This window comes from Biomphalaria glabrata, chromosome 14, assembly GCF_947242115.1.
Source record: "Biomphalaria glabrata chromosome 14, xgBioGlab47.1, whole genome shotgun sequence".
In the NCBI taxonomy this organism is placed as follows: Eukaryota; Metazoa; Mollusca; class Gastropoda; family Planorbidae; genus Biomphalaria; species Biomphalaria glabrata.
The window spans coordinates 5832415-5856886 of NC_074724.1; the positions used below are offsets into that span (position 1 = coordinate 5832415).

Consider the following 24472-nt stretch of genomic DNA (forward strand, 5'->3'; position numbering starts at 1 on the left):
TCTTGGCTTTACCAATGAATATATGTGCTATATTTCAACTTGATCCGACATTGGGTGTGGGAGAATAACGTATTCAAAATTTTCACAAAAAAAAAAACAACAAAAAAACTTCAAGAGATTACAAGGAAAAAAGTTTGAGTTATAATACTTGATAGAGTTACATCAAGTCTGTGAGCATTGTGATGCTATGCAAATCAATGATAAATTTATCAACATATCTAACATAGTCATCGTTCTGTAATCACATTTTGAAAATCTAATTTGTAAACATTGTTATGAAATAATTTATAGAAAACATTTTTTTTTCTAATCTTTCAGTTCTGTTACTTTAAATTGAAAAATCTTGAGGAATACAAATCAGAACATTGTTTATGTAACTTTAATACAACAAAAGCGATGGAGCGATTTCATGTGTTTATTTCGATACCTGCCTTACCAGATTTCAGTGAAGCTACCTTGCGAGGACGGTTGTGGTCTCCTCATTTGCAAATCCGCAGTGAAGAGCAAAAACTTCCAAAAATTTTTGGTATATACTCTTTATCAATTAGAAAACTATCTATCTATCTATCTATCTATCTATCTATCTATCTATCTATCTATCTATCTATCTATCTAATCTATCTAATCTATCTATCTATCTATCTATCTATCTATCTATCTATCTATCTATCTATCTATCTATCTATCTAATCTATCTATCTATCTATCTATCTATCTATCTATCTATCTATCTATCTATCTATCTATCTAATCTATCTATCTATCTATCTATCTATCTATATCTATCTATCTATCTATCTATCTATCTATCTATCTATCTATCTATCTATCTATCTATCTATCTATCTATCTATCTATCTATCTATCTATCTATCTATCTATCTATCTATCTATCTATCTATCTATCTATCTATCTATCTATCTATCTATCTATCTATCTATCTATCTATCTATCTATCTATCTATCTATCTATCTATCTATCTATCTATCTATCTATCTATCTATCTATCTATCTATCTATCTATCTATCTATCTATCTATCTATCTATCTATCTATCTATCTATCTATCTAATCTATCTATCTAAACTTTGCAATTTTTTAAAGACTTTATTACATGTTTTTGTTATTTTGTTTGCGGCTTAAATGATTTAGTGTTACAACATTTTTATGTTAAATATCTTATGATTTTTTTTCAAAATTCTTTGATGTAATCACTTTTTAAAGATCCCCAGAAAATTGAAACCCTCCTTTATGTAAACAATGAATTGGCAAACATTACAGAATGTAATCATACTATTAACGGTTCGGATGTCACTATACTTGTTATAGTACAAATTAAAATGGATCTACCTTTGGAATTGAAGTTAATAGCAAATAATAACAGAACTGTCAAGCGAGTGGGGTCTAACGTTTTAATTTACTCAACGAGGTTTATCGGTCAACAAACATTTACAATTATATATGAGATGTGCAAAAATGAAGAGTACAGCCGTGCATTTACTTGCTCAATCCAATCTGGTAAGTTATTGTATGAGATTCTCTGTTTAAATAATGTCCTCTTATGACTAATATGTGATCAGATCAGCGGATAAAAAGAACAAATCACTCTACCCTCTGTATCAAACCCATTTAATTTGGCAACTTCCTCATCAAAATACCATAAATAAGTTGCTCCTCAAAGCATCCATTAATATAAGTGGTTTCCAATTTCTGAATATTCAACCTAGTATCTAGCTGTCATCTCATCATACAAGGGGAATTTCTAAGGGTCTTACGAGTGGCAACGACAGTCCCCTTACTACAGAAAGGAAAAGCAGTTGATTGCTCAGAAAGCCATTGTCCAATATTCCTAACATCGAGTGTTGGGAAAATAGCTGAAAAGGTAATCAATAGACTGACTGCTCGTGTGCTACGTGATTGGAGGAACGCAAAAAAATACTTTCAAAAAGTCTATAAACACTTTCGCGATTATTATACTCGTATTTTGTGTTGCTGTGTTAATAGCTAGGAGTACAGTTACGTGCTTGATAATCACTGTTTGTGTATTGTGTGATCGGGTTGTTGCATACAGTTGTAATTATTTTAATTATAATTTATTATTAATATTTCCACTTACATAATTATTTCTATAAAGTACAAGAATTAACTTGAGAATGTTGATTATTTTTATGTAATTTCTATTTGTAACTTTGAATTTCTTTGTAGCGATGGTGCTTCGTGCAATGCAAATGATTTTTTTTTTTTTGTTAATTGTCAGTGTAAATGTCTGATCGAATGAGCTGATGTGAAAATGTGCACAAGAACAATTGTGATAAAGTAGTAGATTTAGTCGGCTTTATTTACTAGTAATATCTGAACCCGCGAGACACGTAGACAAGTTGAGAAAAAAGTGGAGTTTCAATTTAGATAATTAATTACGACCATATACATATATCACATTTCGACATCAAATCTATGAAAAAAAATAACATATAATTAATTATGGGCCTAAGTCTAAGTAGAATATAAAATGCTTGTGCTAGAAGTAGCGCATTTCTGTCGTAATCCAAAAGACCCTTACCACATCCCAATAACACAATAATTTTTCGTTAATGGATAAAATTGCTATTGATATAAATAATGCGCTTTTATTTCTTTTTCACTATCTGTAGTTGATCTGTAAAATAAAATAAAGATATCTAACGCTTTAGATTTAACCACTTTTTTTAAAGGTGATTTTTCATTATTGCAATACGTCTACAGGAAATGCATCATTAGATAATGAAACAAAGTCTGTAGAACATGATAACCTCTTCTTCAATTTGCTTCTTTTTGAATTAGTACTAGTGATACTGTTAACTGCAGTTTTGAGTATTATAGCAAAAAGGTAAAATGTTTATGCATTTAAAGTAAGAGACGACAATATAAAGTATAAAGAACGATATTTACTGTAATATAGCATGGATAGACAATCTGTAATCATTAGTAATAAATATAAAATGGAGAGATGACCCGTACCTGATTAATCGATGTTATTTTAACACCCCTCCTTTCCATTTTCTTAAAAAGAACCTTTTCAAACAGAATAGTAGATATGACGGCTGTTTTTATGAGTCGCCATATATTTTATTCGTATTCTATGACATGCATTTATTATTAGTAAAATTTAAAGGTTATAAGAACATAAGAATTGTATAAATATAAGTGGAAAAAATGAGATCTGTTTTAAGCTCAACTACTTTTTTCTTGGTTGCCTTTCCCAAATTTTTCTCAATCTTGGATTTCTGTATTATATAAATAACTCAAGACATTCCTAATAATATGTATAATACTACTTTCTCCCTTTTATATTAATTTTCAGGGTATTTCAAGGCTACTTATAGTTCTGTAACAGAACGAAGTTTCATTTATATGTATGAAACAAAATTATATACTTAAATATTAACGTTTTTTTAAAATAGTTTCCCAATACAAAGTTTTTTTTTTAGGGAAGACAAGTAAATTACATATAATCTAATTCAGCTTTCCTAAATCTGTGGAGGCGATTGTAATTGCAAAGTAGTTATCGCCTATAAATTTATAGTTGAAATTTTTTTCAAGTAAAAGACTTAACTTTTTAAAAATAATTATTTTATAGATTAGACATAGTTCTATGTATTCGCAAAATCATTTATACCCATTTAGAACACATTATAATGTTTGAATTTCCCCAGAACCATCCACCTTTGTTATCTTCTTCAGAATAAAAAGTCCTACCACTAGAGATTTTGAATAACGTATACTTAATCATACAATGAATGTGCCAAATAAAAATATACTTATGTTACATGACCATCAATTGCCATTCCTTTTTTAGAAAACGCCCGAAAAATCACGAACAAACAATCAACTTCTTGATCCGCTAGTGCTATTTATAATATGTAGCTTTCAATCTTTTGGATATGAATACGTGGAATAGTACTTGCGTAGTATAATACTTTATATCTTAATTTTAAATCAGTAGAAAATTGATTTTCTTAAACAACTCAGTGGCTGAGCCGTAAAGCGTTTGGATTCCGAACCGGAGGTCCCGGGTTCGAATCCTGGTGAAGGCTGGGATTTTTAATTTCGGCATCTTAGGGGCCTCTGAGTCCATCCAGCTTTAATAGGTACCTGACATTAGTTGGGGAAAAGTAAAGGCGGTTGGCCACATAATTTCCTCCTTAATCGTTAGCGACAGAAATAAATGACATTTACATCATCTGCCCCATATAACGCAAGGTCTGAAAGGAGAGCTTTACTTTACTAATGCAAAAGAAATAAATATAAGAACTATAGTTACCCTTTTTTTACTAAGCAATTTTAACTAAAAAAAAAGTAACATAGTTATAACACTCAATCATTCACATGATAAATTCTTTAATGTTATACTTTCTGAGCAGATAATAAATTGTGTATGATTCTTTTTTCAGGCAATTGTTTTTAAAACTAAAAGAAACTACACATGTAAGCATTATTATTTCAACTATTGTTCATTAAGAAATTTGTAAAACAAAAATGAAATGCAATTGCAAAATCTATAATATAAAGCAGAAAGTAAAGCTATTGTATAAGTATGTATTAATCGGTGTATGTCCCAAATAGAAATCAAAACCGTTTGACAAATCTTGATAAAACGTGACACTTATGTTCCTTGGGTACTAACTGGAACCGTAACGTATGTATAGTAGTCCTAAAACAAACTTCGGCCCCTATAAAAATTTTTCCAACTCTATGAAAGTATTACTATTTCATAGATTTAGGTCATATAATCATGTTTACACGAGGCTATATCAAATCTAGATCTAATTTTAAGTACTACACTTTGCAAAGATAGTTTTCTTACTTTGACACATTAAAAAAAGTCCATTGATTTCATTATTTAATAAAATTAACCTTCCAATGTGTATTTCAAAAGCATTTTGACATAAATTTATTCCTTATATCTGCGAATTTACACATCCTTGCGTACTTTGTATCCTATTCATCGCTCACTTCTTTTATTAAAGAAGACAGAAAGGTCACTCATGCGCAGAGCGACGGCTTCACGCACGCGAAGAAAGAAAATCTATCGAAGCCTATAACTAGCTCTAGATCTATCTCTAAATCTAGATATAATTCAAAGGTGTTAGAACTATTTTATACTTTAACACATAAACATACAAAATATAGTCCATTTCATATTTTAATCAAATGTATGCAGGCCTACAAGAAAATGTTTTGTTAAAAAAAGGATTTAGGTCGATTAATTATTTTGATAGCTCCATTCATACTATTTTTACATTCATGCATTCGCTTTACTTATAACATTATCATTTCTTTTATTTGTTTCCAAAACACTCTCAGTAACTATATCGACAGTGATATGCATCTTCAGACTCGTGGACCGCGGGTAATATATGGCTACTTCTGTATAAATATGAATTGAAAGACATTATACACAGTTAGCTAGCGTATTTTCTAATTTGTAATTACATATATATATATATATATATATATATATATATATATATATATATATATATATATATATATATATATATATATCATAGGCGTAGCCAGAATTTTTTTTCGGGGGGGGGGGGTTTGGGGGGGGATTTTTTTTTCTCCCCCCCCCCCCCCCCGCGAATTTTTTTTTTATATGTATTTATGTGTGTGTGTGTGTGTGTGTAAATAATCTTTATTGCATTCTGACCCTTCATTCATTTGGAAGACGTTTATTGTGCCCTAGAATAGGTTCTTCCATGAGTTAGTAGAAAAATTGTAGATTCCCCACCAACACTAGCAAGAGGGTCTGGGGGAGCGCTAGGAGCTCCCCCAGCGCGGGGCAAAGCCCCGCCGCCAAGCACTATTTCTGATATTGAAAGCCAACAAAATGCATGTTCTGAGGTATCTACAGTGCATTTTCCTGCTATTAAAATATTTTATTTCAAAAACCTAATGTGCTATCCTTACTGACTTAGACCCTCCCGCGCCGTTTGGCGCATTTGCGGTCAAGCTGTTTCCATAAAATTATAGATTCCCTGCCATTACTAGCAATGGGGTGCGCTAGCGCGGGGCGAAGCCCCGCCGCCAAGCATTATTTCTGGTATTGAAAGCAAACAAAATGCATATTCTGAGGTATCTACAGTGCATTTTCCTGCTATTAAAAAGTTTTATTTCAAAAATCTAATGTGCTATTCTTACTGAGCATTCTTACGGAGCATTTGACGTCAAGCTGTTTCCATAAAAATCTGTCACTGGTAATGTCTGAAGCCTCTTCCCACCTGCCATGAGGACCTCAATGAATGAGTGGCGTCAAGTTGTACTAGGATATCATTGCAACATGTCCCGCAAACCACATGCGTCGCTCAGTCACAATCTTACAAAAGGGTCGACTCCCAGTTCGGCATAGGATTTCCTTGATTTAAACCCGATCTCTATAACTGACTACTAAAATCTGTCTTAGCCATCTTTGTTGAGCCACATTTAGTGTTTTTCAATTTCGACAGATGACTATTCACTACAGTTTATTAAGGGAGCCCATGCCACTGGTAAAATGTGTAACCACTCTTGAATACACTCTTGGAATAAGTGACTGTAGTTTGCATTAGATTTTATATCGAAAAGAAAAGTTTTATAGTCAAAATCATCTGTTGGGGGTTTTCCGCCTCAAAATGCTCTGTAGGGGGATCTTAAACTCAAAACCATCTGGAGGGGTTTTAAACTTTAAACAAACGCCATCTGCAGAAAAGGAGTTTAAACTCAAAACCCCCGATTGGATTGGCTACGCTCAAATAATTTTAGTGTGTAATTTGCTTTTTTTTTATATTGAAGAGGTACTTTTTAGCTTCAAACTCCACTGGAGGGGAGTTTAAACTCAAAACCCCTTTAACTACACTCAATAAGAGCTATGGAGGAAACCACTGCCCTGATCTCTCTGGATGAAAGAAGAGAAATAAAAATCCTTTCCCAATTCACTAAATTGGAAACCTTGGAGAGGCACCCACTCAGAACAAAAATCCACAAAACTGGCACAAAAAACCGTCTCAAAAGGACCAATTTCATACAGGAATCTCTAAACCTAAAAAAGAAACACCAACTTGAAAATATTACTCTGGAATCCTCGATACACTATAATGAATCTCCACCCTGGGACGAAAGCCCTCTTCCTACTATAAGGGACCATATTGAAAACATAAAAAGAAAATCTGATTACAGACCAACAGAGCTCAAGGAAATAGTGAACTGTTTTCTACATACCAATTACCCTAGCAATCAGTGGATCAGAGTTTACACGGATGGCTCATCCCATAAAGCCACCACAAATGGAGGAGCTGGAATACTTATCGAATGGCCAGATGGAGGAAAACTAGAAAAATCCTTTGCAACTGGAGAGCTCTCTGACAGTCATTGAGCAGAAAGGGAAGCACTAGCACTAGCTGCTACCATGCTAGCAAATCATCCAAGTTCCCCTCACAGTCAGATTGTCTTTCTAACAGACGCAAAAACAACCCTCCAAAGCCTGCAAAACTCTGATTCCCCTTATATTAAAAACCTCAGAACAGCACTCACAAAGCTCAACCACAACAGCAAAAAACTGTTATTCAATGGATACCAGCTCACATACAACTAGCAGGAAATGAGAAGGCTGACACACTCGCCAAGAGTGGGAGAACAAACTCACAAGTAAACTCTGCACTCTATCCAGAAGAAATGAAGAAATTAATAGTAGATAAAATAAATGAGAAATGGACGAGCTCCCATCCAAATCACAAGAAAGATGATGCTTACTATAAGCTATCCCGACAAGACCAACGTCTAATCTTTCGACTCAGGACCGGACACAACAGAATGCACAACACATGTTCCGGAAGCTCAAAATTGGAACCAGTGAAATCTGCCCATGTGGAGTATCACCAGAAAATGCCGACCACGTCCTCCAAAACTGCTCTCTCTACCAAGAGGCCCGTATAAGACATTGGCCCCAAATCACCCCAATAGAAAGAAAACTATATGGAGAGCTCCCTGATTTGGAAACCACTGCGCAGTTCATCTCATGTATTGGTCTAGTCATATGAACACTCCAACATAACAATGAGAACGATGAAGAAGAAGAAGTACACTCAAAATATTTTTAGTGCATAATTTGCTTTGTTTTTATTATTCAAGAGATATTTTTTACATTCAAACCCCGCTGAAGTGGGGTTTAAACTAAAAACTAAGTCAAAACCCATTTAGCTACGCTCATAACATTTTGAGTGCGTAATTAACTTTTATTTATATTGAAGAGGGGGTTTATCGTAAATTTTGGAGGGGGTTTTAAAATCAAAATCTCCCTTAACTGTGCTCTTGGAATTAGGGGATTTTCGTTTGCATTTTTGTTTTGTTTTGTTTTATAGAAGAGGGGGGGGGGAATTAACTGCAAAAACCCATAGTAGGGGGTTTTAAACACAAACCCCTGGTAGGGGTGTTTTAAACACAAAACCCCTGGTAGGGGTTTTTAAACTCAAAACCCCATTGGTTGTGCTGGGGCAATTTGATGGTTTAGTATTAAAATCTCAACTTAAATAAACAAAATCATAGCAAAAAATCATTCACTAAATTTCTTTCGCTTAGTTGGCCATACAAGAGTCGTTTAGGGATGCGGTGGTCTTCCATTTTAAAATCGTGTCCTGCCCATCGCAGCTGGGACTGCATCATGATTTAAGATCCGCTCTTCGAACGACTTCAGTATCTGATAAAACAAGGCTGTGTCCTAGCACCTACACTGTCCAGTATCATGTTCTCTGCTATGCTGACAGATGCATTCACAAATAGAGAAAACATCGGGAAAAATATAATATACAGATTCGATTATTGCCTATTCAATCCGAAATAGACCTGCGTATCGCCAAGGCCAGTGCATCCTATAGTAGACTGTCTAAAAATGTCTAGAACTCTCTTATGCAAAGAAACTGAACCACTTCCACATGACATGTCTAAGAAAAATACTAAATGTCAATAGGCCGGACAATAAATATATATATAACCATTGTCAGCAGGTGGTCGATTTAGATTTTCTTTTTGCCGTCTGCATTTGTCCTCGGAAGCAGATTTTCTTTGGGTCTCAAATGTGTATGCCGCGGCCTTCGTGAGTGACCTCCAGTTGTCTCGTTCCGACGCCGCATGCAGCCAGGTGCTCTCTCTTCTATGTCAGCCAAAGAAAGTTGATGTCTAAGCTGGTTTTTGAAGAGTTTCCGTGGGGCGCCTCTGTTAGGTCGACCACCTTTTAGCTCACCAAAAATCGACTGCCTTTGGCATACGCTCGTCTCCCATATGGGATGTTTGCCCTGCCCAGCGTAATTGTCGCACCATAAGAAGTCCCTCAATACTGTCCATACCGGCGTTCGCAAGGATATTGCTGTTTGTAGTGCGGTCCTGCCACAATATGTCCATGATGGAGCGCAAGCATCTTTGGTGAAAATGCTCAAGAAGTCTTTTTTTTCTGAACAGTGCTCTTGTCTCAGAGTCATATAGAACGGTTGAGAGAACCACCGCCTGGTAGACATTGATTTTTGTAGGCAGGCGGAGCGATTTGTTCTTCCAAACTCTCGCCTGAAGGAGTCCAAAAGCGCTACTGGCCCTGGTTAGACGTCTATCAACTTCCCTTGAAAATGAGGCGCCATTTGACACTATACTACCTATATATATGAAGTAGTGTACCACGTTAAGGGGCTGTTCTGGAGGTCATGTTCATTGTGATCTAGCAGGGCGCAATCATCGGTATAGAGAAACTTTGTAATGACCATATAAATAAAAATAAATAAATAAATATATATTCCATTTTTTATTTAAGCAGCATTTTTAGGGAAATACCGCTATTAATTTTGTTATGTGTAGTCTATCCGTCCGTCTATCCGTCTCGTTTAGATCTCAGAAACTAGAAAAGAAAATAAAAATTGAAGATCATAATATTTTAGATTATTCAAATTTCTGATGCAAGGGCTATTTTTTCTTTTCCGAAAGTGAATCATTCAATTTTTAAAATTATCTGTGCAAACAGATTTTAAAAAAAAAAATACACCGCTTTTAAATGAAAAACTTCAGGAGAGATAAATTTTTTAAAATGTCAAGGACTTTTTCGTTAATAGCTGAAGCCTCATTTATGGATATGCGCGTTGATACAAATAATTTGCATATGAGTCACAATGGAAAAAGTATCAATGGCTCATCATAACTTTTTTTATTCTATCTATTAACTTACTCTTTGAATGAAATAATGGTTCAAATGTGGTTTTTGAAAAGTATTTTGATACAAACATTTCTACACTCATACAACTACGTAGTCCTAATACTTATAAAAAAATAGAAAAGAACATCTGGAACTGCTAATTAACAACGTTAATTGGATTATATTAGCAAAAGAAAGGTAACAATGACAGGCGAAGATCCTTGATGTTTGGCGTATGACCTGCTAAAAAAATATAGCTTAAAAAATCTAGATTAAACTCAAGCGACAATACATTTCGAAGCTCACATTTTATTACGTCACAAATAATGCCTCAAAGTCTTTATCTTAGTCTGATGAAACGTTGGGAGATCACACGTAATCTGTCAATGTTTTTTTTTTATCTATACAGCTTTGCCTTTTAAGTTGGAAGGAATCCCTTTAAATGACGGGCACATCCATTCTGAAATTCTGTCTTCCCCTTTTTGTCTCTCTCTTCCTTTTTTAGTACTAGTATACAATTGGATGGCTGCCAGGTCGTGCGGTTTGCGCGCTGGACTGTCGTTTGGATTTATCGAAGGTCGAGGGTTCAAACCCTGTCCGCTCCCATCCCCCGTCGTCCTGCGGGAGGTTTGGACTAGGAAGTAAACTTATCTTCAACTATGAAGGAACATCCGAAACATGTAAAACATTTTTACAATTATATTAGAATGACGCAAAACTGCTATCAAATGTTTAAAAATTTAAAAAAAAATATTTTAAAACTTTGTATACCGGTGTAATTACATTTGTATTAGTTTTTCGACACTTTTCCTTAAAATAATTTTACGTATTTATGAATTTCTAATGTGTTTTTCATTACCATTTCATGCAAGAGTTCAAAAATGCTTACAGTCACATAATTTTGTAAAAAAATATTTTTTTAAGGCTCATAAAGGAAAACGTCGTACACCAGAAACTGAAACTACTCATGACTACAGCGAAGATCTTTGTCCCACAATCTCATTAATAGATATTGTAAGTAAAGGTCTCGTTAAAAAACAATGCATTTAGAACATTGTTAAACCTGACAATTTTTAATCATTAAATAATCATTAAATCATTAAATTTGAGCACATACAAATATACGATATAAATATAAATTATTGGTCTGTTTTCATTACCATTTCATGCAAGAGTTCAAAAATGCTTACAGTCACATAATTTTGTACAAAAATAATTTTTTAAGGCTCAAACTGAAACTACTCATGACGACAGCGAAGATCTTTGTCTCACAATCTCATTAAAAGATATTGTAAGTAAAGGTCTCGTATTTAGAACATTGTTAAACTTGACAATTTTTAATAATTAAATAATCATTAAATCATTAAATTTTAACACATACAAATATACGATATAAATATAAATTATTGGTCTGTTTTCATTACCATTTCATGCAAGAGTTCAAAAATGCTTACAGTCACATAATTTTGTACAAAAATAATTTTTTAAGGCTCAAACTGAAACTACTCATGACGACAGCGAATATCTTTTCCCCACAATCTCATTAAAAGATATTGTAAGTAAAGGTCTCGTAAAAAACAATGTATTTAGTACATTGTTAAACTTGACAATTTTTAATAATTAAATAATGATATTAAATTTGAACACATTAAAATATACAATATAAATATCAATTATTGGTCTGTTCCAGCAATACAAAAATATTTTATTATCAATTTTATTGAACTTTTCTTTTTGATGATCTCAGTATATCAATAAAATCTTAAAATTATGAAAGAAATAATTTTCAATTTGTAAAAAATACATAAAAAAAAATTAAAAAGTAAAGACTTTGACTAACAGGGATTGTTACAAGATATTTTTTTAATACATTTATTTACGCATCGACTTTAAATACTATCATAAGGTACTGATTAAATACACATTTTAACATTATTAATGTATTAAATTTATTTATTTTTTAAATTTCAGATACTTGATAAAAATAATAATATTGATAAAAAAAATTATGGTACGTTATTGTTCTTTTCTCTACATAATATATTTACAAAAAATTATACCGTTCACATTAGTGTGTTGCATAGTAATCAGATTGAAATCATGTTTGTTATTATTTTTACTTTTAGGCACTGTTTGAATTTTCATGTTTAAGTCGATCTCTTAAATAACTCTTAATAAGTTCAGGCTTGAAAATGATTGTTCCCATGGCGGTCGCATGCATATGTAGACGTATAGACCCCCGCCCACCCCCCCCCCCCCCAAAAAAAAATAAAAGAAAAAAGAAAAAAAAAAGCATCAAACGCTAGTTTCTTCAGGTGATAATACGAATCAGAAATACTATTCCGGGCTTTAACATCTAATTATCTTCCATCTCCAGATCTTTCAGACTTAATTCACTTTTATTTTTCTTTCATTAGCTTTAAATCAGTACAAGAAATCTCGAATGTTAAACTCCACATTTCTTTTATTGAAAAATTAGCAGCTCATTGCAAAGCTGCTAGTATCAATATAAAAATGCGAAAATTAAATTTTGTTACCTCGCATTCAGATTAAAAAAAAAACAAAGATAACATCGCTTTGCTACTTTTAAAGTCTTTGGACTTGCTAAGGAAAGCTTCCTTTATATTTAGCTGTGATCTACTTAAATATCAAATGTCAATATAAGAGTTATTTGTCGTCATTATTTCCATAGGTAGGAAAATAAATAAAATTTTATGTTTCTAATCTTTTGCACAAAACGAACATTTGTTTTCAAATGAAAATTTAAAAAAAAAAGTTTCCTTTTCCTTGTAACTCACGATTAAGCTGATGTAGATGAGATGTAAAATGTTTATAGTTAATGCTCTTCTTAAGAAGCAATTCTTTAATTTCAGTAGACAGTGAAGCTAAATATTTTATAAGATTTCCTCTCGATGATAAACGAACTTTCTAGAGCAGAAGAAGAGTTGCATACTCTCTAACTCATTTAGAAATTCTTAGAATTGACGACGGTAAAGAGCATATATACTATGAAGTAGATCGTCTTAATCACCAATTCCTTTACTTTGTCAAGTTCGTCAGGAAAGGTCTCCTGTTGAACTGATTAGAAGGAATTCTCTTATGATTATTTTTTTCTTTCAAATTAGTGACATACTCATATTTTGCGCTTGTCTGACTTTATCTGTTGAAATTGAGGCAATATTTCTCTATTATTATTGGATTCTTTTTCAAAGCTTTTAGTTAAAACCTTTGATATATATATATATTTACTTCACGCGTGTTACTTTGAGTGGATATATATCCTAAAAGTTGCTCTTCAGAGCCTTTAATGGAGATAATAATAAGAGAATAGCAATAATAGCATGCACCTCCTTCGCGCCCCGGCGGCCGAATGGTAAAACAATTCATTCTTAAAAATACTGAACCTATGTACCTTTGATGCTTTGTTTGTAAAATTGATTGCAAAGTATTTAGACGCGTAGCTATGAAACGGAAATAATGTTACACATGTTTGCTAGCGATTGTTGTACTTTTGGGCTTTCTTAAATTGTATCTCTTTTTCTTTTATCGATTTACGTATCAAAACGTTTACTCATATAAATCAAGATAGTTAATAATATTTCGATCTTGCACTAAAAGTTTTTGTGGAAGAGGCACAGTCAAGGAGAAGTCTAAGAATTTCTGACCGTCTTACATTCAATAACTATCGGCTCTCCCGAGCTTTTCAATGCTGCCATTCTACTTTTAAAATTCATACTAAAACTTATTTCCCTCAATAAGTATTTTACTATGCACTAATTTGTGTCATCATTTTGTAATGTAATAAATTTAAAATAAAAAAATATATTTTTGATTATCATCATATTTGTATAAAAGTTTGATCATTTAAAAAAAAAAAATGTTTTTGCATGAAACTTTTTTTCTATTGTAGAATTTCTATGTTTGACTTCAGAGGAATTAACAGGGAAATCAAGTTTTTTTTTAAATAAAGATGAATTAACATAACCAATAATCATGTGAATCTCTACCTTACTCCTTCCCTATCCCGAAGTTTCAAACGCACATACAGAAAAACTCAAACACGCACTCATTCATATACATGTATGTACACACACACACGTTTTTAAACACCAACGTTCTTACCAACAGACACACACACATATATATCTATGTATCTGTCTATGCAACTGTCTATGTATGTATGCATGTTTGTATGTATCTGTCTGTCTGTCTGTCTGTCTATCTACCTATCTATCTATCTATCTATCTTATCTATCTATCTATCTATCTATCTATCTATCTATCTATCTATCTATCTATCTATCTATCTATCTATTTATCTATCTATCTATCTGCCCATATGGGCAGTTGTTTGAGACAAACATCTATAAAAAAGCTAACAAGATCCTCGAAATACGAATCATCCTTTGTGTCAGGATTTTGTGATTTTACCATCACAAAAAAGATACAAGACACCGATAGCAAAAACAAACAGACACAAACACTCTTTTGTTCCCCTGGCAGTCAAATCATGAAATAAGAACAATCTGGTATAAACTTTGTCACATGTAAATTATGAGTGAGTCTGGTGTGAATGTACACTTTGGTTTCTTATAGTTATAATGTTTTTTGTTTGGTGTAATGCGCAAATTGTAAGATAAATTTCCTTACGGAAAATAAAGATTATTATTATTATTATTATCATATCTATATCTATATTTATATCTATCTATATCTATCTATCTATCTATCTATATGCAATTTTTCGTTTTCTTCTTTCTTTCTCTATATATGCACCCTAACAAAAAATTACAAAGATTTGCCTTTCACACAAGTATCTATACCGGTAAAGTGTAGAATGTGGTGGGCATACTATAGGATGTGGGGCGTTTTTAGGCGAGGTACCAAATGATTCTCCATTGTCCACTTTGACCAGGCATTCTATATAATGACTAGGCATATTACAGAATGACTAGTTCTGCGTCAGGCAAAATAGAAAATATCTTTTTTAGAAATATATTTATAAATTAATTATAAATGAGTAGGAAAAAACACAATGAAACTACAGGATTTCTTTAGACTAAAATTACCTATGTAGGCCCATGTCTTTATACCCTGTGCTAAGTGCAATTACAATATTTAAAAAATAACTAATTCTTTAAATTAACCAATTTAAAACTCGTAAGTTTCTTCTAATTTGACTAATTTTAAATGAGAAATTAAAAGATTCAAAAAAAAAATAAATTGCGAGCGTGTACATGCTGCAGTAAAAGAGAATCGAAGCAGATCATAGACTCTTAAATGCTGCTCTAATTTTGAACACATTTTTTTAGTTTTTTATTAAATGCAAAGTTATTATTATAATGATCTAATCAGTTGTATATATATATTTAATGAAAAAATAGTTTTACAAAATCTGTTGTATAAAGCTTAGTAAAGTCAACATATTCTATTTCAATTTGTATTGTATTTCATAACTTTTCTTTGGCTCTTTCTACTTATAAATTATCCTATGTTAAGAAATACGTTGTTAGACCCAAGTGAAGTTTACCTGACGCGTAGAAAGCCATAGAAGGACAATAAAAAAGAGAAAAGCCTCACTAAAGAGGACAGAAGATAAAAACAAGACAAAGTAAACTTAAAAAAACTAAGTTTACAAAGTATTTCATGATAGAGGCAGTAAAATAAATTATTATATTTATCAAAAGTTTCTCAGACGAAATGAATATTAAGAACTGTTTATCATTCAAATGAAACAATATAAAAAGTAAGCAATTTCAATGTCCGACATTTTTTTCAAATAGTATTTACTGGAGAAAAAAAGCTTTTTATTGGGTTATGTATTTCTGTTTTATTTATTTTTATCTGGTTGGGATTTAAATTCAATTAGATCAAACAAAAAGCGATAATTTAAGTGAAAAAATACCTTATTATAATTGGTATACAAATCTTTTCTGTTTTTTAAAACAGCCCATTGAGTTGATTATAAAGTTGAATTTCAAGTATATTATATACGGTTGTAAGCACTTTTATTTTAGTGTCACAAATTCAGGCGAAAATTGAACTGCACTGAAGCCTTGTTTAACATAATACATTAATATCTTGTGTTTTCCACGGTAATAATAACTAAGCTTTTTATCTAGTGCACTTAAGTTGTACAAAGCATGCACACTTAGACAGTCGTAATTAAACAAACTCCACACTTTAAAGAACAAGACTAAATTAGATTGCTGGCGAATAGAAATATTATTTCGAGAAATTTATATTATAAGTAAAATACTTTATATCATTATCTAACACATTGGCTGAAGCAGATGCTATAGAATGCTGGGTTTCGCACTTTGCCGATAACATATTTATATGTAGATATATGTATATAAAGTTTGATATAGTGATATATATAAAGATCTGTATACATAATTTAAAAGATTACATGGTTTTATTAATAACATAATGTAGTGTTTTGATTATGTTTATATTACTAAGTATTTTATTTGATTAAACCAAAATTCTTTGTAGTATAATTATTACTAATTAATAAAAAGACTACTGTCCATTTATTAATAGCAAAGATCTGAAAAAAAAACATGAAAATGGTTACTTTGTGTCTAATTTCACTCAGGCTTTTTTTTATATAAATGTTTTGTAAACTAGTATCTGGTGACAAAGCCTCGCTCGGATTAATAATTTGTGAAGGAAAATTAATATCTACCCTAACCTATTTTGGAAACATTTTTGTAATGACAAGCGATGGCCAATGGGGTAATCAGTTCCTATACACAAAACTACTTATACGTTCTGTTAGTTCTAAATGCCACTGTACAAGCAATTTGAATGGAAAATCTTTTAATGATATCATTATCTTACGAAAATAAAGTTCAAGAGGGGAAGGTCATTTTGAACTTTTTTTTTGAGGGGGGGGGGGGGGAAGGAAGGAAAATTATTGTTCAAATAAATGTCAACCACTGTCAATATAAAGGTGTGCTAAACCTTTTTTCAATAATTAAACTTTTGTATTAAAACTTCATCAGTAAATTATGAGTGAAATTTTTCCACTTTCAGCGCAGATATAACCTTTAACTACAATTGGCCGACTTTGATTCTATTTTCGCCTTCTACGTCCGTCCACGTCAGTGTTTTTTCTTTTGGTCTCAAATGCGCATAAGCGCAGCTTTTGTGAGTGACCTTCAGCTGTCTTGTTCCAAAGCCGCCTGCAACCAGGTGCACTCTTTTATGTCAGTTAAAACAAGTTGGCACCTATGCTGAACTCTAAAAGCAAGTCTTGGCACCTTTGTTCCGCTAACCACCTTTCAGCTTACCAAAAAAAAGACTGCCTTTAATATATGTTCGTTCCCCATACGAGATACTATATTCAGCTCAGCGTAACTGTGGAACTAAAGGCAGCCCCTCCACTCCATACTGTCCATACGGCATTCGTAAGAACATCGCTGTTTATAGTGTGGTCTTAACACCTTATGTCCAAGATGGAGTGCAAAAATCGTTCCGTTACAGACAGATTGAGATTTAATATTGAAGAAGAACCATTAAAAAAAACCGATCTCCTTTTTAGTTATTGTTTCAGAAAATCATGAATGAACAAAACTTTTAATAGTAGCATTTCAGTACAAAGAGAGAAGGGGAAGAAAATATCGTGAAATAAAATAAGCTCCAAATAGGTCTCGAACCGCAATCTCCGAACCTTGGGCCCCATTAAGTGTCGACAGTAAAGCTAAAATGAGTTTTAAAAATGTGTAATGTAGTTATTGTTATTTGTATTCCACGTTTTTAAACAAAGTTCCTCATGGATGTCGTTAATTTTTTCTATTATTATTAATTATTATAACAGAAACTATCTGATAGAAATTTTTCACAATGTAAACAATGAGTAAGTCTAGTGTGAATGTACATTTTGGTTTTCTATAGTTATAATGTTGTTATTTTTTGGGTGTGTAATACACAAATTGTAAGACAAATTTCCTTACGCATAATAAGATTATTATAATTATCCTTTCTGTTAGTATTATTTTTATTTTCATTAGTATTGTAGTATTATTATTATCATTTAAAATTTTTTTTAATTTAATTCTGTGAAAATCATAAAATGTAATCTTATTGTCAACTATAAATTATTGAATAATTTTTTTAAAAGTAGAAATGGCAATTTGTTGATTTAGCTTACGTATTAAATATATATAAACTCTACACATTTAAGTTTTTCGTTCAAAGTCGTACTTATCTTAATACTAAATGACAACGCCTGACATTGAAAATGCATTTCATAAGTTGAGAGCTTGATATACAGAGGATTTGTTCAGTGGACCTCTTTTTTAAGTGAGCACTACGCAAAGTTTATTTTCGTAAAAAAGATTATATTAATAGGAAAAAAAATATCATTATGAAAACCTTCATATTCATACTTCTTTTACTGACTTTTATACATTGTAAAATATGAACGATTATGCCAAAGTTTATTTTAGGATAATTTTATCAGTCGAACAAATAAAAATTTGGTTTGAATAAAATTGTCGACCTTTGCATTACTACAATAACAATAATGATAAAGGAGAAATTAGAAACGAACAAAAATCATCTACACAAACAAGCCGCTTGATAAGTTAAGAATTTATATACTTCTCGATGACGACGAAAAACCTTGAAACACCTGACAGAAAGTGGAATAAATGAGTTTTTATATCTTTTTGAAAATGTAAATTGTTATTTTGAAGCATGGTGTACACATTTTTTTCTGCCATCATTACACGCAGAAAGTCTGCCTATTTTAAGGATTTAAAAAAGACCGAAGTTAAATAGTTGAAAGCTATTCTTCTGTATAATAGTCGAACTATATCCTTAAAAGTTGTTTCCGATATTACATTTTTCACACCCAATAATTGATTTTGACAGTGAAAAAACGATTTAAACCAGGGGTTCTCAACCTGTGAATGTCGAATGAACATTCGCCAGGGGTGTCTAAGACCATAGGAAAACTTTTTTTTTTTTGGCTTTTTTTTTTCATCTAAAGTTTTTTTTTTGCTCGTGTATATTCGTAGGAGTAGGCCACCGCTTCACAGCTTCAACTTTCTCTGGATCCGTGCTGATTCCCTAAGCCGACACAATGTGACCTAGGTACTTCACGCTCCTCCTGAACAAGCAGCACTTCTTTGGACTCAGCTTCATTCCCGCGCTTCTTATTCGTCGAAATACTTCTTCAAGATTAGTGAGATGCTCCTCGAACGTTCTACCAATGACTATAATGTCATCGAGGTAGACAAGACATGTTGTCCAACTAAGTCCTCGCAGCACACGTTCCTTTAACCGTTCAAAAGTGGCTGGCGTATTGCAGAGGCCGAAGGGCATCTCGGTAAATTGCCACAGACCGTTACCAGTGGAAAAAGCCGTTTTCTCTCTATCCTTGGGACGCACCCCAACTTGCCAGTATCCACTTTTCAAGTCAATAGTAGAAAAAATATATCTGCCCCAGCCAGTGTGTCCAAGGTGTCATCGATCCTAGGGAGTGGATAACTGTCTTTATGTGTAACTTCGTTTACTAGCCTGTAGTCTACACAAAATCGTATAGATCCATCCTTCTTCTTCTTTACCAAGACGACTGGGGAACACCAAGGACTAGTTTAGGGCTCAATAAGTCCCTGCTGCCACATTCTTTCTATAAGGTCCATACCTTTTTGTTGTTTTTTGTTATGACATGATTAGGATTTAGTTATTTGTTTCGGGAATAAGGGGAAAGTTTTACTTAGTGACAAGTGACGTGGCAAAGAAGACGCTTTGTGTGGAGCAGTAGAAATAACAAATAATAGATATACGGCTTTACTGAGAGACATTGGACGAATGGATCCCTTTTTTTAAGTATTAAAGTATTTATGATTGTTTGATACTAGCGTCGACTACTTATATTGATTTTTTTGGCATTTCGCCGGTGTTCCTGGTTTACTTGAAGGTTACCTCCTGTTTGTATTTGACAAGGCGGAAGAGTCATAACATCTGGCAACCTCCGACTCGAAGCTTACTTGCATGAACATCCTGAAGTGTAGAAGCCCTCTGTTAGGAGGAGGCAAAAGTTAACGTCATCGGCCTAGTCTGCAGGTAGACCCTGATTGTACAGCCACGTCGGCGAAGTAAAGCCAGTGAGGTCCTAGACTCGTAGACCTAGGAGGTAACGATACATATATATTTGTAATTTTAAACGCCCATACGTTGGGGCATTGTGTTGAAGCCTATAGTTCTGTATCGATAAGGCTACAGTTTGTGGAAGGGAAGAAAACCGTCCTGTCAAAGCCGTACTGAGGAGATAGCGCCTCCCCGGCATCTTAAGAACGAACGTGAAGGTCACCTCTGCAAGGCCAAGATCGACCATTGAGGTCACGCCAAAGAACCTTTGACGTAGGAGCCATCTTACTGCCGACGACACTTAAGTGCAGTAATGCTATATTGCTCTACGGCTCGGCTGAATCTGTGCTACACGTTAGATAGCCAGATAGCCCGTATTTTATCACTGGACTTTGACTTTGTCGCTTTGTCAACTGTTGGACCGTTCCAGTTTCGCTTTGTACAGACGACCACCTGGAACCACCGTACCTGCGTCGGAACCAGCAACCGGAGCCAGACTCTACGCCACCGACGAACCGGAGCCAGACGACAGATCACCGTGAACCAGAACCAGACGCCGTACCACCGAAGAACCGGAGCCGTTGCAGACCAGTACCGAAGGACCTTGGAGAGCCGAAACGTTCGCTGTCCTTATCTCACCGCTAGGGAAGACATCGCCGTGAACCTTACCGCCGGGACAGACATTAGCGTAGGAAGAGTGGACCCGAGACTGACTGTGGAGTTATCGCCGCTTCTTAGGCAGATAAGTCAAGTGTTATTTAACTACTTTCTCCTTAAAATAATTAAAGTCTGTAGGGAAGAGACCACTCACTAGATTATCACTACCAGGTTAAATCTTGGTGGATTGGGGATATCCTTAAAATTAGGTGTAATCAAGCAAGAGGTCCATAATATATGTTTAGCTGTTTATTCGTCGTGTATGTGATTGTGAATCATTTAGTTAAGCATTTTTTTTGTAGTAACGTTGTGTATTAATTGTTTGCAATACTCCCGTCTTAAGTCTTACTGTCAGACGAAAGTCTCATTCATTAGAACTAGATCTATAGTTTGGTGTTTATCGTATTTAGATCTAAGTTTATTTTCATAGCTTATTTGTATGAGTAGTAAGTTATATACACTCCTGGCTGTAAAAGCAGGTAAGAAGATAACTAAGATCTAGCATAATCTAGACTAGATTTGAGGGACAATCGAGGTGAAACCTGATTGCCCATTTGTAATTTTGGTATTTGTAAATAGACAGGTTGGTCTATTTACCGGCGATTCGTGTTTGTGTCGCACAGCGTATTCAGTTGGGTCAAAGTGTAGCTTACACACTTGTACCAAGGAAACTAAGTGTATCTTGGAAAGTACACAAGTTATTAGAAGTTTAAGTTGGTAGTCTAGACGCCAAGGGTCTAGAGTGACGAATTTAATTCGTTTGAATTGAGAAATATTAGGAAGCCGCGGAGCAGAGCGGGGTTAAGCTCAAAATGTACTTATATTTATAGAACAAAGGTAATAGAAGCTTCTAGTCGACCGGCGGCGTAGCATACGCCGCTATTTTGCAGGGCCGGTCTCAGGCCTCTGCAACCTATGCGAACGAAGGATCCGCACTTTCATGGAACCCGCGCTAATTCAAGGTGTATAAATTATTAAATTAAACCATTCTATAACTTAAAATAGATTTCCCGCGCCCTCCTGTCGATTTATCAGGAGCTCCTGGAAATCTCCCGAAATTGCAAAATATACGAAAAAGTCCTTAAAATATACGGATATATATAGAAAAAAAGTCATTTTGGGGTGTCATTTAATATGGAAAACGCCAATCCTACGCGCTATTAATAATAACGGCATTATGCATTAGCCGTAATTGTGTAATCAGGTGAAAGAATCTTCTCGCGCCTCAAACTAATGAAGAATTACTTGAGGTCAACAATCTCAACCATAGATTGAAACATTTGGTAATTCTTGCTATTGAGCGTGATCTATGTAGGAAACAGAATTATTATGATATACTGTATGACTTTGCTACACACAAGGCTCGTAAAGTAATTCTGTACATAGTAAAGAATGAATAAAATGCATAGACGAATTAATTTTCTAATACAAACTCTTAAATTTCACTTATTGTCCGCTTTCCTACCCAAACTTGGCGCCGCGAAATCCGTTTCGAATAGGGTCCCACAATACTTAAGTCCGGCCCTGCTATATAGTGTTTGTAAAATGTTTGTAATTTGTTTTACATGTTTCGGATGTTCTTTCAGAGTTGAAGATAGTTTACTTCTAGTGCAAACCTCCCTCAAGTCGAAGGGGGATGGGAGCGGACAGGGTTTGACAGTCCAGCGCGCAGCCATCCGTATCGAGCTGTGAAAACGTGTCCCTCCCCCCTTTTCTTGTTTTTTTTCTTGGGGTGACTATCCGCAAAAATAGAGTGATCTTTCCTTTACTTCTCGTTTAAACTGTTGAGAGAAGAAGATAATTATATATAGAGATTAAGCAAGATAATTTAGCTAACAAGCGAGTAACAAAAAGGTAATATGGCAACTACTTCAGGTTACGACTTAGAAGAGTTTAGGAAAAAGCTAATGCATGAAGCCAAGACGGAACTAGAACTGCGCGGCAAGAAACTGACCGCCTATGTTCAGCAGAGGATGGCTATGGAACAGGAAAGGATCACAGAGGAAGCAGAGTGCGTGGAAAAAGAGAGGATTAGAGAATCATAGCGCTTGGAGAGAGAGAAGGTTAGAGAATCTAGTTATGAATATTAATTAGTGACTTAAACCGTGTCCTAAAAGTCCTTATTTTAACATTGATGATTAAGGCAAACCATTCCATGCACTAATGACACTTTTGAGAAGAAGGAACACGTGCATGAATTTTTCCGTGCATATGAAATAAGAAATGTGACTTAATCATTTGTGTTTTTGTTTTACGAAATTTATTTGGTTGTATTTTGATTTCTTTGCAAATTACATGTTGGGTGTTTTGTGTATTACTAACAATTGATACCAACTATGCCCGTTAATTTGTTACCATGCATTCTAATGCTTATTATGGCTGAAACATCTCCTTTTAATAAACTGACTACATTTTAACAATCGACCTAACATATTTTATTAGCCCTTTAATTTGTGAATCTGCTACAATGAATTTTCATTGCCCGCTCTCTAGTTCCTTCTTTCTGTCTCTGTTTGGCTCTCTGAACCCCAACTGTGTTGTTTTTTTTAACTGCGCATAGTAATTTCTCCGACATATCACTGCGTGTCGCTCATTGTCTTGTTATCTGGTTTTCGCCACTGTCGCTAACATCTATTCATTCCCTCAACGCTCAAACTGTGATAAGATAAAAGTGGCATTATACTGTAAGAGTCTGTTCAAGTTGTTTTTTAAACACGACGCTCAGAGGGTCCCTTTTGCAACAAAATGCTATAAAACCGTTCAAAATTTAATATTTTTTATAGTGACATTCGAGAGGCCCTTTATGTGGCTTTACTTGCCCATTTAGGTACCGGCCCACCAGGCATTTGCCCGAATGCCCATATAGCCAGTCCGCCCCTGAATTATAACTATACATAATCTTAGAAAATCAGTTTTCCGGGAAATGGATACCAACAAATATTTGGTGGTTTACATGTGGCTGAGCAATTGTGTGGTATCTCAAATAGCTCACGCCATGATGTTTCAATATATAAATAATTCGTTGTTATTCCTTTCGATGGCCTGGTAGGTGAGATCGTTAACTGTAAAGTTTTTTTTTTTTTTAATTTCCCGACGAAAGCATGAATCTCGCGAAGTTTTGATTGTGGATAAATAAAGAATATTTTTAATGAACAAAAAAAAAATTAAAAAAATGAATTATATATATTGTAAAAAACATGAGAATGAAGTTCTAATTACCATTCCAAACTTCAATTCCTATTTAATTTTTATCTTAAAAAAGCAACAGGTAAAAGCATTGGAGTTTATAATTTTTATTGAGCTATTAATTCCATTTTGTTGCATGTGCCCCTCACGAAAACGGTTAAAATGAGTTCTTTTATATATTGAGATTTTATCATTGAAATATATACACATTTTTTACATAATTGTCTTACTTTATCCATATTCAAATATGGATAGGAATTAAATATATAATGTAAATGCAACTGCAGTTGTTGTTTCTATTATAACTCTCAACCTCAGCGCAAAATATAATTTG

The 24472-nt window shown here is 33.7% G+C and overlaps 2 protein-coding genes across 19 annotated transcripts in view; both read left to right on the plus strand.

The window, feature by feature from the left end:
- Positions 1-17093, plus strand: part of LOC106055263 (uncharacterized) — a 32722-nt gene extending 15629 nt beyond the window's left edge. For 9 of the 11 annotated variants that reach the window (XM_056011572.1, XM_056011574.1, XM_056011573.1 and 6 more), the window contains 8 exons: positions 319-526; positions 1227-1520; positions 2745-2868; positions 4433-4466; positions 11116-11205; positions 11417-11482; positions 11681-11746; positions 12163-12442. In XM_056011572.1, coding sequence (XP_055867547.1) covers positions 319-526; positions 1227-1520; positions 2745-2868; positions 4433-4466; positions 11116-11205; positions 11417-11482; positions 11681-11746; positions 12163-12342 — 1062 coding nt within the window. In that variant the 3' untranslated portion in view covers positions 12343-12442. Of the gene's footprint in view, positions 1-318; positions 527-1226; positions 1521-2744; positions 2869-4432; positions 4467-11115; positions 11206-11416; positions 11483-11680; positions 11747-12162; positions 12443-14101 lie in introns of those variants that run through there. The other 2 variants (XM_056011571.1, XM_056011576.1) reach the window with 2 other exon arrangements.
- A 5738-nt stretch (positions 17094-22831) lies between these two features.
- The window catches only part of LOC129922991 (uncharacterized), a 59759-nt gene continuing 58118 nt past the window's right edge, over positions 22832-24472 (plus strand). For 3 of the 8 annotated variants that reach the window (XR_008774922.1, XM_056011599.1, XM_056011591.1), the window contains exon 1: positions 23300-23997. The gene's annotated coding sequence lies outside the window, so the exon portion shown is untranslated. Of the gene's footprint in view, positions 23016-23294; positions 24002-24472 lie in introns of those variants that run through there. The other 5 variants (XR_008774923.1, XR_008774924.1, XM_056011597.1 and 2 more) reach the window with 4 other exon arrangements.